Source organism: Onychomys torridus, chromosome 22, assembly GCF_903995425.1.
Source record: "Onychomys torridus chromosome 22, mOncTor1.1, whole genome shotgun sequence".
NCBI lineage: Eukaryota > Metazoa > Chordata > Mammalia > Rodentia > Cricetidae > Onychomys > Onychomys torridus.
In genome coordinates, this window is record NC_050464.1 from 35,203,453 (window position 1) to 35,221,443 (window position 17,991).

The 17,991-nt window shown below is 48.6% G+C and overlaps 1 protein-coding gene across 1 annotated transcript in view; it reads right to left on the reverse strand.

Moving 5' to 3' along the window:
• Positions 1-17,991, reverse strand: part of Ksr2 (kinase suppressor of ras 2) — a 248,108-nt gene that overhangs the window by 178,879 nt on the left and 51,238 nt on the right. Inside the window, exon 4 of the mRNA XM_036171660.1 lies at positions 9,287-9,800. Coding sequence (XP_036027553.1) covers positions 9,287-9,800 — 514 coding nt within the window. The remainder of the gene's footprint in view (positions 1-9,286; positions 9,801-17,991) is intronic.

Consider the following 17,991-nt stretch of genomic DNA (forward strand, 5'->3'; position numbering starts at 1 on the left):
TTTTTCCGGCCACACTTAGTTTAAATGGCACAGCCCCAAGCCGCCCATCAGGAGCTGTCGCTGGCCATCGGAGGTGACGTGGATGGGGAGCTGTCTGGTACCAGAAGAGGACCTGAGGCTTCTTTCCCTGCCAGCAGCCCCCAGAAGCAGATGGCAGTGCCTCCCATTGACTTCCGCCCCACCTCGCCACCAGAACCACACACTGTATGGTGTCCTGGGAAGCTTGGGGCACTCCTGCAAGAATTAATTAATGACAAAGAGGAAGGAAAGCATTTGGAGCAGCTGGACCAAAGCCTTGAGGTCAAAATGTAGTACAGCTAAAAGCTTACATGACCCGTGATAGCCCTGCTTACAGAAAACCCTTCCAGAAGGTTCTCTCCTGACAGCCTCAGACTAAACCTGGGCTGTTACTTAACCCTCTGGTCATCTATAGCTCTAGCTCTAGCTCTGTCTCTCTCTCCTTCTCCCCCACCCCCACACGGGTCATTTCCCAAAGCAGCCCTAGCTCCAGGCATTTCTACCTCCCACTCTCCTGCTGGGATATATACCCTCTTCTCTTGACCTGATCAACTTTCCTCTCAGATTAGGCATAGACAAGCTTCGAGCCAAAGGGCCAATCTGGCCCACCACCACTGGTTCTTATCAATAAAACTTTATTGGAACATGCCCACAACCATCATTTGCATACTGTCCATGGCTGCTCTAGTTCCCAATGGAAATAGAATTCCACTGAGTGAATTGGAATGACCCCAGCAAAGACCAGAGGGATGCAGAAAGCCCGATGCATTTACCCCCCTGGCTCCTCACAGAACTGCTTGCTGGCCCCCATTCCCCATGTTAGAGGGCAGTTCTCCAGGAGGCTGTTACTGGCTCCCAAAAAAATGTCTTACTTGAGCATCGTCTGGGTTTGTTTTGTCTTCCTGTCTACTCCTCCCACATCAGCCCTTCTCCACTGAATTGGAACTGGTGACTTCACGGTCTCATCTGGATCGTGATCTTCATAAGAAGAAGTTTAGGTGACTGGGGGAGATGCCTCAGTGGTCTGAGCTTGATCATCAGCACCCATGTCAACAGCTGGGTGGCAGCATGCATTTGCAACCCCAGTGATGGGGGAAGTCACTGGCCAATCAGTGTAGCCAGATTCCGTGGGAGAATCACCCAGGCACTCAAGCATGTGTGACATGTGCATGTTTGTAGGAGAGAGCCCCAAGCAGAGTGCTGCCTTCTGTGATGATTGTGAACTTGACAGGCAGGATGACCTAGGAGGCACACCACTGAGCAGGTCTGTGAGCCAGTTTCTAGACTGGGTTAGCTAAGGTGGAAAAACCAGTTTTAAATGTGGGTGGCGCCACCTTGTAGACTAGTGTCATGGACCGAATAAACGTGAGACTGTGGGCCGAGTGCTGGCCTTCATCTCTCTCTGCTTCCTAAGTTAGGACCAGCTGCCTCGGGCTCCTGCTGCCATGGTGACGCCACAGTGATGGACCGTACCCCTTCAAACTGTGAGCCAAAGCAACTCCTTCCTTCCCCGTCTGGTGTACAGCTTCCGTCTGGGGTACACAAGCACTGATCTCAGGACACACCCAGAACTGTCGTCTGGTCCAGAACGTGCATCTGAGTACCCATCATGAAGATGATCTTCCCTGTGTTGTGGCTGCCTTGTTTCTGGGAGCTGAGACCACACCCTTGACTCAGGGTAGCGTCACCACCATGGCCTCCAGTTTCCAGTTTCTGCATATATTTGGGGGGCCTCAGCGGTCCCGAGATCCAGTCCCATCTGCCTCAATGTGACTGTTCCACCCTAACTACTATCAGTCACCCACTATCTTAAATCAAAGTCCCCAGCAGCTGCCCCTCCATGACTCAGAGTGCCATCTGGGAGCCAGGCACAGTGGCAGAGCTGGCCTTGGGAGGAATTCTGATGCCTTCCATCTATTATACTAAAAGGCTCATTTCAAAGCCTATTAAATAGGTCGAAGAGCCAGACAGGGAGCAGAGCCTCTCTCCCAGCAATGGCTCGATGCTCCAGAGTGAACAAATTTGGGGCTTTTAATTTGGCAAGCAAGAGACATTTCCTCCCAGAAGGCTGGTACCACTGGCTAAGCACAGAGGGGGATGGAGAAGAAAAACTCAACCTGATTACCACAGAACAAGATAAAAAGAAGTCATAAATTCTACCGATAAACGAAGACCTCGGGGCTGCCTCCACTTACTTGTATACTGTTGAGCTGCTATCTCTCAGAGTCTCGGTCCAGAGACTCATCTTCAAGCCACATAGACCCCCCTGAGCCACTAATGGCTTGGCAGTCCCTGGGTTCATGTAAGCAGCAGGGCCGAGGTCAGAGGATCAACGTGTGGGTGGTTCCATAGGCAATCCCAGCACCATAATCACACAGGGTACCCTCAAGTGGAAGCACAAAGACTTAGGTGGAAGAATGGTGTGTGTGTGTGTGTGTGTGTGTGTGTGTGTGTGTGTGTGTGTGTGTGTGTGCATTTGTGTGTGTGCATGCATGTGTGTGCAGTTCATGTGTATGTGCACGTGTGAGTGTGTGCAGGTTAATAGGTGATAGTAAGTGATGATAAGTGTCCCACTCAGCCTTACTCCTTTGATACAGGTCCCTCACTGATCCTGGAGCTAGCCCAGAAGCCAGCAAGCCCTAGCCATCTGCCCATCTCCATTGCCCACAGCACTAGGGTTCCGGGTGCAGTAGTCATGCCCCACCTTTGTGTGGGTGCTGGGATCAGAGCTCAGGTCCTAGTGCCTCTGCAGCAAGTCCAGACCCACTGACCCATCTCCTCAGCCCTGGCTTTGATGTTTTGAGACACAGCCTCCCTTTGTAGCTCAGGCTGACCTTGAGCTCACTGTGTAACATGGGCATCCTCCAGCTACCAGCAATCTTTCTGCCTCAGCATCCTGAATGCCGAGATCACAGGTGTGCACCAGCATACCCATCAATAAATACACCCAAACAGTTTAGTTCCTGCCTGCTCCTGAGTTCTTCCTAACCTGAGGCTCACATTCTAAGGCCAAGGAAGGACTAACCATCCCTTCCCAACAGAGTTAAAGCCTTGAGGTTGTGATGGCTAATAAGGATTGTCAACTTGGCCAGACCTGGACTCACCTGGAACAGGGGCCTCCACACAGCCTGCTGAGAGGTTCCCTAGCTTAGGTTCATGGAGGTTGGCAGACCACTCTAAGTATGGTGGTACCAATCCATGGGTCACTATTCTGGATTACATAAGGAGGAGAAAGCAAGCTGAACCCAGGCATCCATCTCTCTTTCTCTCTGCTGACTGAATGACTGACACAATGTGTCACCCCAGAACAATCCTGCCATCTTCTCCAGTCCCTCCAAGTCTAATATTTCCTCCTGGGTTGTTTCCAGTTCTCATTTCTGTTGGGTATATTCATTGTAGCACTGTGTTATATAGGGACACTTCATACTCCTGTCCATTGTATCTTAACTGTTTCTTTTTAGTTTAAAATATATTTATTGTTTATTTATTTATTTGTTGGGGGTGGCTTGTATGTCAGAGGACAGCCTATGAGAGTTAGTTCTCTCCTTCCACCATGTGGGTCCCCAAGGATTAAACTCGGGTCCTCGGGCTTGGTGGCAGACACCTTCATTAGCTCAGCCAGCTCACCAGTTTCTTTAAGTTGACTTTTTATAAAACCTCATTGTAAGTACCAAATACCACCTGATGATACCACTAGATGTCATCCCTGTTTTTTTCTGATAATGTTAAAATATTAAATAATTTTAAGTATTAAATTATCTCATGTGGCTCTTAAATCCTCCCATAATTGTTTAGGCCCTGCAGTGTGTAAGTCTAAATCATGATCCCATAATAGGCAAGCACCCTGTCTCTCCTCCAGGGATATAAATCACAGTGATATAAACTCAAGTTCCAGCAAATACAGGGACACACCTCCATGCTCAACCCTCAATGTCCTGAGGCAAGGAGATCCATGATCTCAGATCCAGACGTAGTTAAGAACCCAAATCAAAAACTAACCAGAGCTAGAGAGACAGCTTAGCAGGTAAGAGAGAGCTCTTGCTGAGCAAGCATGATGACCTGAGTTAAAATCCCCAGCATTCACATTTTAATAAAAAGACAGATGTGGCAGTATATACCCCTAACCCCAGCACTGATGGGGGAAGGTACAGGAGGAGACGAGAAGATCTCTGGGGCTTGCTGGTTGCAGCCCAGCTCCAGGCGTTGGATGAGACCCTGCCTCATAGGAATAAGAAGAACATAGGAATAGAGAACACTCAATGTTCACTTCTTGTCTCCACACGCATGCCCAGGTAAGTGTACCACACACACATGCACACTCTCACACACACACATTAATATACTGCACACTCACACACACATGCATGCCACACAAGCACACTCACTATACACACTCACACACACAAGCACACTTACACACATGCACACACACTGACACACACACAGACTTGCATGCACATAAATGATTAAAAAAAAAAACCTCTCCTTTTCCATTTCTACAAAAGGAAGTGACATGTGGGTCTTTAGATCCACATTCCATTGCCCCACAACTTGACTAAATGCTATTCTAGGGGGACAGGGATCCCCAAAGCTGAGAAGCAACAAATGTGTAAAGGAGGGGAGTAGAGGGCATGGTTGAGGCCTGACACTGGTCTCCAGAGTATGAGCTGCTGGAGTTACACCGCCTATAGAGACTATAGGGTCTGCACGGGAGGCATCAATCAACCACTGAACAAAACGACTCTTTGAAAGAACCCTGTGCTGAGCACAGACCCCTCCTTCCTGCAGATGTTATTGAACAACCCAGTATAGCAACCACACACACTGTAGTAGGTTTTGTAACTAACCACAAGCTGATTTCATGTCTTGGAATCTTATGTAAATGCAATGAGTTTTTTACAAGTCACTGAGCATCTGGGATGTTCGACTGTCCCAAATCTAAGACTCCTTGAGCATTTCACATGACACCACGGGTATGATCGATCCTTCAGGGCATGCAAACTTGGTTTCATAAGCAAACTTATTTAAAATGTAGTATAAAGGGCTGGGATGATGGCTAAGTCTGTAACATATTTGCTTTGCAAGCATGAGGACCTGAGTTCAATCCCCAGAAGCTATGTAAAAAAAGCAAAGAAATACAACCAGGCATGGTGCTGTATGCTGGTAGCTGTGGGGTATGGGAGGTGCAGAGGCAGGTGGATCCCTGAAGCTCACTGACCAGGGACTGATTTGGTGAGCTCCAGGACAGAAAAAGACCCTGCCTCGAAGATGTAGATGACACCTGAGGAACCACACCAGGGTTGTCTGTCCTATACACACACACACACACACACACACACACACACACACACACACACACACACACACACACACACACACACACGCATATATTCACACTAAATAAATGAAGTATAAGGTTACCTTCATTCAAGCTGTGTGTTTAAGGTGCATATAAGATACGAAAGGATTTCATTTTTAGACTTGAGTCCTCCGAGAGATCTCACTGCGCACACGAGACTCTGAAAAATTCAAAGTCTGAACCACCACCTACCTCGTCCCTCCCCTCTGCGGATGCAAACATCCCAGACACAAGACATTCAGCCCATGCTGACTGGCTCTCCTATTGGCTGTGAGAATCTGTCGGCTACAACACACAGAGTGTCAGGCACACCTCACACTCAGTAACTGTTGGATTGAACCAATGACACGTGTCCCCATGGTCACAGGTTCTAGGTAGAAGACTCCACACTGCGATAACTGGTTACACACAAGGCTGGTGGGTGTCACCAAACCCTCGGCACATGCTACCTATAGAAGGGGACAAAATCACAGCCAGCTGGAGCCTGGCATGAGCGTCTCCATGACTTCCACCTCAAACTTAACTTCCTGTGGCTCCAAGATAAAAGCAGGGTTCTAACCCAGCTGAAGGAGCCTGGGTAGCAATCTGCAACTACCCAGAGGGAGATATGGTAGAACGCTTGCCTGGCACGGCCAAGTCCCTGGGTCCAGATCGTCACATCAGGAGGCAAAAAGCGCAGCTACATGGCCACCCACGGCCACCCTGTCTGCACGTGCCTGCTCAGTCAGAGACCAGGGTGACAGCCACAGATCTGTGTCTCTCTCTACTTCCAAATCTGATTCTCATATTCATTCACCTGACAGTATTAATTTCACGCCTGAATACCATGTCTTGTTTCCTCAGAGTCCAATCCGGGGCCTGGGATTGAGAAAGGGGCATTTATCAACACTGAAGGGCAAGCGGAGGACTCAGAACTTCCTATACAGAGCAATAACAAGGCTCAGCCAACAGTCTCCGCAGAAGCCTCTGGGAAGTGACAACTAGATGGGATGCGTGTTCCGAATCTCTGAATCCTAAGCCTCGTCGTGAAAGACACCGGTGATTGGAAACCACTAAGAAATTCTGCGGCATGGTGTTTGTCTGCCATGGGAGAGGCCCTGGGATTGATCCCCGGAGCTTTTGGGTGAAGAAATGAGAGAAAGAAAGGAAGATGGAGAAGAGAAGGAGAAGGAAGAAAAAAGGGAAGGATGGAGAGAAGACTGGAGGGAAGGAGGGGTAAAGAGAGGACTTGGGGGAGGGAGGGAGGAAGGAAGACAGGAGGGAGAGAGGGATAGAGAGGAGGGAAGGAGGGAGGGAGGACCAGAGGGGAGGAGGGATGAATGGAGAGAGGGAGAGAGGGAGGGAGGGAGGAAGACAGGAGGGAGAGAGGGAGGGATGGGGGAGGGAGGGAGAGAGGGAGGGAGGGAGGAAGACAGGAGGGAGAGAGGGATGGAGAGGAGGGAAGGAGGGATGGAGGGAGGATCAGAGGGGAGGAGGGATGAATGGAGAGAGGGAGAGAGGGAGGGAGGGAGGGAAGAAGGGATGGAGAGAGGACCGGAGGGGAAGAGGAATGAATGGAGAGAGGGAGAGAGGGAGGGAGGGAGGGAAGGGAGCAGGGAGGAGGGAGGACCGAAGGGGAGGAGGATGAAGAGCACCAAAGCGGCTGGGTGCTGAGGAAGGAGTGGCTTTGATATGTCAGACAAAGTCAAGGTCTCCTGGAGAGAAGTAGCCTTGAAAACACAGAAGGACAGTCTCCAATGTACAGATAAAGCCCCATAGGTTACGGCTACGGAGATGGCTCAGCAGTTAAGAGCACTGGCTGCTCTTCCAAAAGACCTAGGTTCAATTCCCAGCACCTACATGTTGGCTCACAAGCATCTGTAACAGGGTCTGATGCCCTCTTCTGGCATAAAGGCATATGTGCAGAAAGAGCACTCATGTACATAAAATAAATAAATACATCTTATTTTTTAAAGTGCCATGGGTCTCCTGGGGCCCCCATCCCTAGACAAAGAACTACAGATAACTGAGGCATGCTGGGAAGAGCACACCAATCGGTTATCCAATACCAAATGCTCAGCTCTGAAAACTTACACATACAGGTAACATTGTATGGACTCAGCAGGCTATACTTATATATTTAGGAATATATACATATCTTTTTAAAGAGATAGACACCATGAACTTAGGATAGAGCAAGGCGGGTGAGGGGTGCATGGGAGGATTGGAAGGCAAAAATGCTGTAATTATATTTTAAGTTCAAAAACTAAAAAATATTTCTTAAGAAATGCCATAGGTCCAGACACTCTGCAGGCTGGTAAGTGAGAGTCACTTCAAAGTCCATACAGGGATGGTGAGAGGCAGACCCCAGTCCCCGCCCCACTGTCCTCGGTAATTTCACCACCAGCCTCCCTGGGACACTCTCCCACCTCCTCACCTCAGGTCTCCAGGCCCCGGCCTCTATAGATCTCATTAAACCACAAACATCAACTCTAATTCTGATGAGAAAAGCCTCTTTCGTTTGCTTCAACATCTGAGAGACCAAGTGATTTTTGTCTCCAAGGCTGGGTTCCCAGCTGCTGGAACAGCCTTCATCCAGTCGCCCTCTCCTCTCTACAGCACCTCAGAAGGGAGACAACCTCTCTACCAGGGCTTAAGACAAACCACAGCCAAGACCAGATGGAAGCTGTGTTTATAGATAAAGTTTTATTGGCGCATGGCCACGCACATTTGCTTACCTGCTGTGGACAGGCTGTTCTGGTTGCTGGGCAATGACAATACAAACCCATGTGGCTGGCACAGCCAAAAAATATTTGCTCTGTTTACTGCCTGGTCCTTCACAGTTTGTGAACCCCTGGATGACAGGACCCTAACTCTCTTGTTTGTGGCAAAATGAACTTAACATGAAAATTAACAACGTGACGCAATTTTTAATGTAACCTCAAAGGCATTAGCTTCCCGCATTATGTAAATAACACCACCAACCATCACCAGAGAATTTCCTCATCCCATATTCTGTACCCATTGAATATTGCCCCCCCACCCCAGTTCTCTCTCCCTAACTCCAGCGGACCACCATTCTACTTCCTGTCTACAGACTCGACTGTTATATCATAGCAGATATCAGAACTGACCCCCCCCTAACTGCTGAATACTATTCCCCTGTGTGCAGAGGACCTGCTTCACTTCCTCACACACCTGCTGTGTGGCACTCAGGTGGTCTCAGCCTTTTAGAGGTCATAAGTGATGTCACTCCTTGCCTAATTCTTTGGTGTAGTCTCTTTTATGTGCCCAGCCCCCACATCCACATGGGGCCTTCTGCCCACTCCCCTGACTTCCTCCTGGATGTCAAAGACCTGATAAAGAACAAAGAATTACCTTAACAACCACACTTTACATTGACGCTATGTTGGAATGATAATTATTTTTGGTAGAGTCATATAGCTTCCTATTTAAAACCTGCTTTAATATGCCTACTGGCTATCATGTAACTTTTACCTATTTCTGGGGCCAGCAGGAGGGTGACCCTGCAGGGGCCAGCTCCCTTCTGCCTCTATCCAAAGGATAAGGATTTCTGACTCAGTGGGCCATACCCAACCCTGCCATTGTTGCCCAAAGTACTCACAGACAACACTGACAGGATGGCTTGGCTGTGTCCCAGCGAGTCTTATCTACTAAAATGGGCCACAGCTTAAATTTAGCCCCAAGCTGTGAAATGCCCTACCAACCCTCAGAAATATTAAAGACCATCCTGTAAAGAGTAATCGCCAGCTCCAGAAAATTCCTCCCAACCTACTTTCCCAGAACACACAGAGCAAAGCCACCTTCCTTTAACTAGACCCACAGACACACCACTGTTTGTTTCCAGCTTCCTCAGAGGAGCAGCTCCCGGGGTTCAGCCACCCCAGAGCACCCACTGACCCTACTCACTTGGGTGTGTTGGCCTCGTCTACACGATTCCCAAGCTGGAACTCGTGGGATTTGCTCCTGTGCAGCGCTGTGAAGCCGGGAATCAGATGGATAAGTTTCCGAGAGGAGGGTGGTGGCGTCCCTGGAGGTTTCAGCTTGTTTTTCCTCCTCATGGGTGGTGTGCCAGGAGGGGTCACGGTGGTGACGATATTCGGGGTGCGAGGTGGGGTGCGGACTACGTGCCGCTGCCGGGGAGAGGGGGGCAGTGAGCGGTGGCCTGATTCCAGGGGTGGCGGCGGGCACAAGCTCTGGTAGGCATCCACGGTGAGTCTGTCCACGTGGGTGTACACAGGAGTCCCAGGCGTAGGGCTGGCGTGACAAAAGGGCTGGATACATTTGGACTGGACCCTGGGGCTCTGGGAGAGGTGGGTGCGGATCCACGGGCTGGACTCCGGGGGGCACACAGGGTTGCTGTCCTGCCCTGGCTCCGTGGTGGGCCACTGGATGATCCAGTCTTGTTTGGAGAGATTCCCACCTGGGTAGGAGCAAAGGAACAGAGAGAGACACAGGTAAGGAAAAGGCAAAGGGGTGGGCCTGCTGTGGACAGAGATCCACCATCCACTCTTCACCACGTATGTGTCTCATCATGCATATCTGACGTCACAGCAGGTCAGTCCTTACATCACATGGACAAACAGATGCAGGTAAGCCTGGGCAGAGATCCGCCACCCTCACCTTACCATATGTGCATCACACCATGAGCATCTTACATCATCACAGCAGGTTACACTCAGCACAATGTATCATGTGCACCTTTACACAATCTGCACACCCTTTCACACGCAGGTTACATCATATGTACACAATGCAGTATGCAGCACACATCCTCTGCACCCAATGTAACATACAGGTCACATTATATGTGCCTTACAGCACACACAGGTCACCTCATGGGTCCAGTGTACCACATTGCATCAAATGCACCTTCCAACATATGCACCCTACACAATGTGCATGCTCTGGCACCTGCACATTAAGTAAATGATACACATGTTGCCTCCTTGCACCTCAGGTCACACACACCTCATGCTATGTGCACACACACCTCCTGCACACCTCATGCTGTGTATCTATCATCTTGATGTACCTCACACTTGTGTTGACCACCTTGTGTGTGGCTCACATTATGATGCATAACACACACCTCATGTTGTCTGCACGCACTTCATGCCATGTGTACTGCATCATACATACCTCATAGCATAAGCACATGCCATCATAGGGACTTCACACCACATACATGATCTATGGTAGACATGCTGCACCACATACACCACATCATATACACATCAGACCATAACACATTAAAGCATACACATGTCACATCCCATGCACCTTACTCCAGACACACACTGTCCCTAAGTACATGATAGCACAGGCATGTTTCATCAGATGCACATAGACCTCATGTTCACTATGCCAGATGCTCATTATACCACACGCACATCAGTTCACACATGTGCTACATCGCAAACACATTGATAACATCCTATCACACCACTTGGCCCTCACAAACAAAACCGAAATCTCCCTGCTTTCTCCTCACTTAGCAGCCTCGCCTTCCACACCCCGAAGACTTCACAAAGCAAAGCAGTCAGTCCCTGCCTTTTATGGGTCCTGACATCCAACCATGTCAGGGTGCTCTAAAAGATTGCCAAGGGTGATGTGTGCCTATTGTCTTAGTCAGGGTTTCTGTTGCTGTGAAGAGACACCATGACCACGGCAACTCTTACAAAGGAAAACATTTGATTGGGCTGGCTTACAGTTTCAGAGGTTTAGTCCATTATCATCATGGTGGAACATGGCAGTGGGCAGGCAGACATGGTGCTGGAGAAGAAGCTGACAGTTCTACATAGTGTGTAGGCAACAGGAAGTGAGCTGAACTAGGCCCAGTGTGAGCATAGGAGACCTCCAAGCCCGCCCCCATGGTGACACATTTCCTCCAGCAAGGCCACACCTCCTAATAGTGCCACACCCTATGAGCTTTTGGGGGGCCAATGACATCCAAGCTACCCACCTATGGAACAATCTTAATACCTGACTCCAACTTGGACCCAGACTTGATGGACAAGCAGATAAGTTTCTGGAGGCCTTTCACGTGGTTACAGGGAAAGAAACTGTGTGATAGTTGCTGATGGTGAGCGGCTAACAGATGGTCCGCACAAACCATAGATACAACATTGCTGCATGAAGGAGCTGAGGACCCACACACAGAGCTCAGGTGGGTCTCCAGGGATTACAACTGGACTAATGTTAAAGGGCTCACTCTGACTCCATTTCCCCAGCCTTACAGAGAACAACTCTTTTAGACATGATTGGCAGATGCCAGAGGTTGGGGGGGGGGAGTTTGAGGTGATGGGAGGAAGGTGGCTATAAAATAGCAACACAAGATATGTCATTCATTATTTTGACAGTGGTGTAGACATGGGACATTATACAGAACCAAATGCATACTCACACACACACCTCAAACACACATGCGTGCATGCACACAATGCTGGACACATCTGGGCAAGATCACTGAACTGCACCCATATCGGTACCCTGGTTGTTCATCTATAATCATTTATCAAGATGTGACCATTAACAGAATCTGAGGGAAGCCTTTCAGATACCCCCTGTGACCTTCTCTTACAACTGTATGTGGCTCTACAAGTACCCAGCGAAAATCTTCAGTCATCCCCAGTGACACAGCCAGTCCCTGTCCCAGACCACCAAAACCAAAGCAAGCAGTTCGGTTAAGAAACTGGAGGGCTAGGCAAGTGTTCTACCACTGAGCGAAATCCCCAACCTAAATGGCGCACACCTTTAATCCCAGCACTTGGAAGGCAGAGCCAAGTGGATCTTTGTGAGTTCGAGGCCAGCCTGGTCTCCAAAGCGAGTTCCAGGAAAGGCACAAAGCTACACAGAGAAACCATGTCTCGAAAAAAAAACCACAAAAAAAACAAAAAGAAAGAAAAGAAAAGAAAGAAAGAAAGAAACTGGAGGGCTTAGGATGAGACTCAGGGGTAGTGCTCTTGCCTAGGAAGTTTGAGGTCCTGGTTTGATACCCAGCACCATGAAAAAAGGAAGGAGGAAGGAAGGAAGGAAGGAACGGAGGGAGGGAGGAAGGGAGAGAGGGAGGGAGGGAGGGAGGGAGGAAGGAAGGACAGATGGAGTCAGAGGAAAGAGGGGAGCGGAGGAGGCTTCCTCAGGATGTGATTAAGGAATGCCTTGTTGTGGAATAATCTTTTTGTGCACTGTGAAGATGTGTCATTCTGATTGGTTTAATGAAAAGTTGAATGACCAATAGCGAGGCAGGATTTCCAGGCCCAGAAAAAGATGGGAAGAGGAAAAGCGGGGACGCCAGGAGACGCAGAGCAAGCATCATGGGCAATAGTGAGTAATGGTAACCAAGCCACTAAAAGAATATAGATTAAAAGATATGGGTTAATTTAAGTTATAAGAGCTAGCTAGAAGCAAGCCTAAGTTATCAGCCGAGCTTTCATAATTAGTAAGTTTCTATGTCATTATTTGGAGCTAATGGTCCCAACAAAAAGTCCGATTACAATGCCCCCTGAGGAGGCCACATGTCAGCTGGTAAGAACAAGAAGGGTCACCATGCCAACAGTGAAGAATGGTGCCTCAGGCTGAGGGACCAGTGGGGACAGAAGTCTGGGAGCAGGGTGCTGCGGGCCACAGGAATATATCATAAGAACTCAGCTGGTTATGGCAAAGTCACTACCTGGAGGGATCAGAGAATTCCTCCAGAGGAAGCCAAATCCCAAGGAGTTTTTGGTGTTACTTGGCTTGTTATATATCAGCTATCTTCTGTCATGAAAATCATGTGTGCCTTCATAGTTTTCCCAATTGACTTTTCCCCTAGTAGGGCTAAGTGTGGACTGATCACTCTCTGGACATACACATTCCAGGAATTTGGAGAACAGCCTCAGGAAAGGCTTTCTCTGGAATCAGATATCTCCCTTTCAAGGACTACAGGAAACACCACCCAGGTGGGCTCCCAACTTCCAAAGATAACAGTGATAACAGCCCCCATGTGAGTCTCCTGACTTAAGGTAAATTCCACAAGGAGACACTGCCCAAGTGGGCACCTAACTTTCCCCACATACAAATCTCCTGACTTAAATTCCACAAAGGGACACCGCCTAGGTCAGGTGGACATTAAACAATAGCTTTACACGATTTAGTTTGGACCCTCCCTTCTTATACCAGGACTTCCAGGGCATGGGTTGGAGAAGAGAGAAGAGAATGGAAGAACTAGATGGGTAAGAACTGGAGAGGAACAAACCAAGATGGGGAAGAACTAGATTGAAGGGCTAGAAGAGAGTACTAGAGGAACATGATGGAAGATGAGGAAGAGCCAGCTGGGGAAGTCCTAGCTGGGTAAGAACAAGCTGAAAAGGCCCTAGGTGAGGCAGAATTAAGAAGATAATTAAGATAAAACTTAGATAAGTGTAGAGAGAAATCAGGCAAGAAAGGAGCTAGGCACGAGAACAGAACTGAAGCTGTGTAGATAGGATGTTATGCCAGAGGAATTAAAGCAAGTGGACTACAGAGCTCGGTGTGCTGAGATTCTATTTCCTGAAAATAGTCCTCGCCGTTAGCAGTTCTCCCTCCTGAGCCCCTGGGATGTATAATATTAAGGCTGGTCCCTCTAATATTATACAAGAGCAGGGAGAGCTGGTTTGTTATTTCGTTGCCGAGTTTTTAAATCTTCCAGAAGTTTGTCAAAAAGAACAGAGCCAGTTTCAAAGGCAACTCACAGTAATGGACGTGGATTGGGTTCTCGGATAAATGCTGCATTGAACAAATGTAAAGATCCACTCATGGGCTGACCTTTCCCCTCGATTGCCACGTGGACAGCCTAATACAGAGCAGATTGGAAGACACAGATCCTCGGGGAGTGATATGCGGCCTGGCTTCAACCTCAGGGCAGAGCTGTAAGAAGAGAAAGGGCCCAGCAATGCCACAGGTTGGCCTCTTTACCCCAAAACCCTATTTGCAAATAAAGTCCCTGCAGCTGGAATTGAGCTGAGCTCACTCTGGATAAGGTCATCCCTAATCAGCCATAGCTGTTTGAAGAGGAGAGGGGACAAGCTTGGTGGCAGGAGGCTGAGGCAGAAAGATCACAAGCCTGGTCTCCACAGCAAATTCCAGGCCACCTGGGCTACACACTGTCACCTTGTCCCAATATAGAGAGGACACAGAGGCAGAGTGACGTTGGAGGGAGAGCCTAGTGGGATGCAGCAACAAGCCAAGGGAGGCGAGGATGGTAACAGCCACCCACCAGATCCAGGGGAGGGAGAGGCAGGGATCAGACCCCCAGAGAGGTTGGAGCCTAAGCTTTGTTGCTTGACTCCAAACTCTGGGGTCTGTAAGACTTGTGAGAGTGTGCCAATGTGCTGCTCTGTTATAGCACCCACATCCCTAGCAAGCCCCATGTGTGCTAAACACTGAGGAGGAGTTATCAAAACTGATATATATAACCAAGTGTGGTAACACACACCTTTAATCCCAGCACAGAGGCAGGCAAGATCTCTGTGAGTTCCAGGCCAGTCGGGGCTACACATAGATATATAGGCCTTGTCTCAAAAATGAACAAACAAACTCTGACTCACACTGTCTATCTGGAACCCCACTGAGGAGGACCAGGAGTTCAAGGTCATTCTTGGCTACGTGGCAAATTTGAAGCCAACCTGAACTACCCATGTTCCTGTCTTAAACAAACAGGGGTGAGAGCTGGTGTGGAAAGACAAATGAATGGTCAAAACAGGATACTGCTGTTAGGAAGGACACACAGTTCCCAGCACCCACATGGGAGGCTCACAACCATCTGTAACTCCAGCCCCAAGGGGACCTGACGCCCTCTTCTGGCCTCTGAGGGCACCTGTACTCACGTGTACATCCCACACAGACAAATACATAGTTTAAAAAATAACAAATAGGAAGGAAAAGAACGTTTGGGAGATGGTGGCTGGCCTCAGGGTCTCAGAGTGAGGGGATCAGTTGTTCTGTCTTCCTGGAAGGCGGGGTCTATTTAATCATAGATGGGTGTCAGGACTTGATTGAAATCCCTCAGTAGATGGAGACCAATGCCTTCACAGAGTATCCTGCTGCTGGGTGGGAACCCAATGCTTCCCAAGACCCACTGTTCCTCCAAAGACAGAAGACAGACACTCCACTGGGTTCAGGGAGTCGTCCTCTTGAAGTATTTCTTCACAGTTAAAAAGATAAGAAGGAAGGAAGCCCACCACCCCAGCACATTCTCATCCCAGGCAAATCTGCTTCCTCTCCACACCCGAAGGCTCAAAAATCAGAAGTTCGGGGACCCAAGAAGTACACAGTCTTATTTCATTACCCAAACTGCTCAGCCAGCAGAGTCAGCTCCAAAGCAGGAGGCTTCAGAAGCGCCTCGATGATGGGTTGTATGCTATCAGAACCCCCACACACACACTTTTGATCCTCTTTTTAATAAAGTCTAGAGGGAAAGAAGGTAATTTTTCATTTTAAATAGGGAAGGTGTGGTGGCATGGGCTCCGAGTTATTAATCGTCACCCTAGCCTCCTGTCATTCGTTTCTGGAAAAATCGTTTTATTTCAAGTCTTGAGATGGGCGGAGAGAAGGGAATAGATTTTAAAAAATGAAAGGTCTAAGGACTGATTAAAGGCATTTCAAGGCATAGGGTGTTTTTTTTTTTCTTTTTTTCTTTTGACATTCTCTGATGAGGCTGGAGAAATAAAAAGCCATTCGAGAGAGAGAAAATGATTTCAGAAAGTCTAGGCAAGTGTCTGACTGCTTTGTCCCGGTCCATTGAAACCATATAAACAGGCAAATGCATGGCTTAGAAGTTGTCTGGATTTCAGAGCCAGCGTCACACACACCTCAGCCCTTCAGAGGCAGCTGGGAAGGGGTGGACCCTACCCTCACCATTCCAGGATTGCCAAATGGGGCTCTGAAGTCCCCTGCATATTTCCAAGTGCTTGCTGTTTAAATCATTCTAACTTTCGGGGGGGGGGGCGGAGGAGGGGAGCAGGATCTGTAGTTACGGCTTGAAGATGTTTTTCCAGACTCACAGTAAGTTAAAGAATAGAGACAGCGGCGGCTACTATGATTTATGAGTTAAGCAGCCCTGATCCCCGATCCAAAAATCCAAAAGGCTCCAAAGTTCAAACCGACTATGGTGCCGCCATGAAGTCCCAAGTGGAAAATTCCATGGCTGACCCCACGTGACCAGCTACAGTGCAGACATGGGCACACTAAAAATACTGTGTAAAATTATTCTCCGGGGTTACAGAGATAATTCGGTGGATAAAGGGCTTGCCCCACAAACATCAGGCCCTGTCCTCACTTGCTTTAAACTGCTGTGACCAACACCACAACCACCCTGCGGAGGAAAGGGTTTATTTGCCTTACATTTCCCCCATCACAGTCCATCACTGATGGAAGTCAGGGCAGGAACTCCAGCAGGACAGGAACCTGGAGGCAGGAGCTGAAGCAGAGGCCATGAAGGAATACTGCTTATTGGCTTGCTCCCCATGGCTTGCTCAGCCTATTTTCTTATACCACCTAGCACAGTGGTTCTCAACCTGTGGGTTTCAGCCCCTTTGAGGGGAGTTACATATCAGATATTTACATTACAATTCATAACAGCAGCAGTTACAATTATGAAGTAGCTATGAAATAATTTTATGGTTGGGGGTCACCACAGCATGAAGGAACTGTATTGAAAGGGTCAGAGCATTAGGAAGGTTGAGAACCACTGGCCTAGGGCCACCTGCCCAGGGGTGGCACCTAGACCCTAACACATCAATTAAGAAAATACCCACAGACATGCTCACAGGCCAATCTAATGGAGGCAATTTCTCAAATAAGGGTGTCTCTCCCCAGGTGACTCTAGTTGGTATCAATTTGACTAAAATTAACCTCAGGATCTGATTGCAGAATCCACCTAAAAGACTGGGTGTGGCAGCCTCCAATGTAATCCCAGCCTTGGGGAGGCAGAGACACCGGATTCCCTGAGCAAACTGGCAATCCAGATTCAACTAAACAGCAAACTGCAGATTCAACAAGAGACTCTGCTTAAGCAGATAAGATTAAAAAAAAGATGCCTGAGGCCAACCATAGGCCTCTATACCCACAGATGTGTACACATGAGAGTGTGTGTTTGTGTGTCTGTTTTATTAGCTCCTATTATTATTAGCCGCTAATAGTACTGGTAACAGTGATCAAAACTCTGACAGCCAAGTTCATTAAATAAGAAATAAGAACTGCTCGGGAGATTATCCCAGCATGCCTCTGGCCATGTCTGTCTTGCTTTTCCAGGGATGATGCAATCTGATGGCTTCAACCACTGTTGGATCCTAAATCAGAATAGGCTATGAAGTACCCATGGAGCAGCGGAAGGTGGAGCCTCATTGGAGGTCACTCGGAGGTGCCCTAGAAGATGTACCTCAACTCCAGCCTCTTCCCATCCCTTCTCCCGAGCCTTGTCCTCTGCTCTGGCTGCCATGAGGTGAGGGGCTCCACCCTACCTGCCGTAATTAGACCCTCAAGCCTGCACAGCTGGGCATGTACCCACTGAATCACCTCCTCTGCCCACCAGAAGGGCTTTCAAGTGTGATGCTTGCTGGCATCTAGGATGTCCACAGTGCTGTGTCATGGCTACC